The sequence below is a fragment of the Penaeus monodon genome, chromosome 29 (assembly GCF_015228065.2).
Source record: "Penaeus monodon isolate SGIC_2016 chromosome 29, NSTDA_Pmon_1, whole genome shotgun sequence".
Taxonomy (NCBI): domain Eukaryota; kingdom Metazoa; phylum Arthropoda; class Malacostraca; order Decapoda; family Penaeidae; genus Penaeus; species Penaeus monodon.
Genome location: NC_051414.1, coordinates 23,048,571 through 23,049,118, shown reverse-complemented (window position 1 = coordinate 23,049,118; position 548 = coordinate 23,048,571). Strand labels below are relative to the sequence as shown.

Sequence of the window (548 nt, the reverse complement as noted above, 5' to 3'; positions counted from 1 at the left end):
ACCCGCCGAAGGCACATCACGAACCCAATTTCCCGGTCGCAGGAGCTGAGGAAGAAAAAATAATCCCGAGGCAAAATGGCCAACGTGACGCAGCTGATCCGCCGACAGAGCTCTCGGGAGCTGTCGGCCCAGAAGTCCATAGACCGATTGGAGCTGGAGTTGGAGGCGAGGCTGGTGCCGACGGCGGAGGAGGTGCCCGACTACGGCGCCACCAACCACGCCTTTGAGCCATCGAGCCCCACGTCGGAGACTACCAAGGTAAGGAGAGTTTCATTCATATTATTCACCCTATTATTATTGCTCTAAACTTTTTTTTCTTTTCTTTTTTGGTTATGTTAACTGTGGAGGGAACGCGTTTGAAGGCGCTTTTTCGGGTGACAGCAAGTCTGTGCGAAAAATTATTGGCGGAGGGTGTTTTTATGGATGTATTTTATGACTGTAGGCCATGGAGCGATTATTTGCCTATGCCTAAGCATTTGACATTGCAACACAGGCAATGTAACTAGAAATTGATTTTCTTGTAGCGACTCTTGTGTTCACATTTCATA

General features: G+C 48.7%; 1 protein-coding gene across 1 annotated transcript in view; it reads left to right on the top strand.

Moving 5' to 3' along the window:
* Positions 1–13: 13 nt before the first annotated feature.
* LOC119591774 (sodium-dependent neutral amino acid transporter B(0)AT3-like) overlaps positions 14–548 on the top strand; it is a 56,089-nt gene continuing 55,554 nt past the window's right edge. The window contains exon 1 of the mRNA XM_037940520.1: positions 14–258. Coding sequence (XP_037796448.1) covers positions 76–258 — 183 coding nt within the window. The 5' untranslated portion in view covers positions 14–75. The remainder of the gene's footprint in view (positions 259–548) is intronic.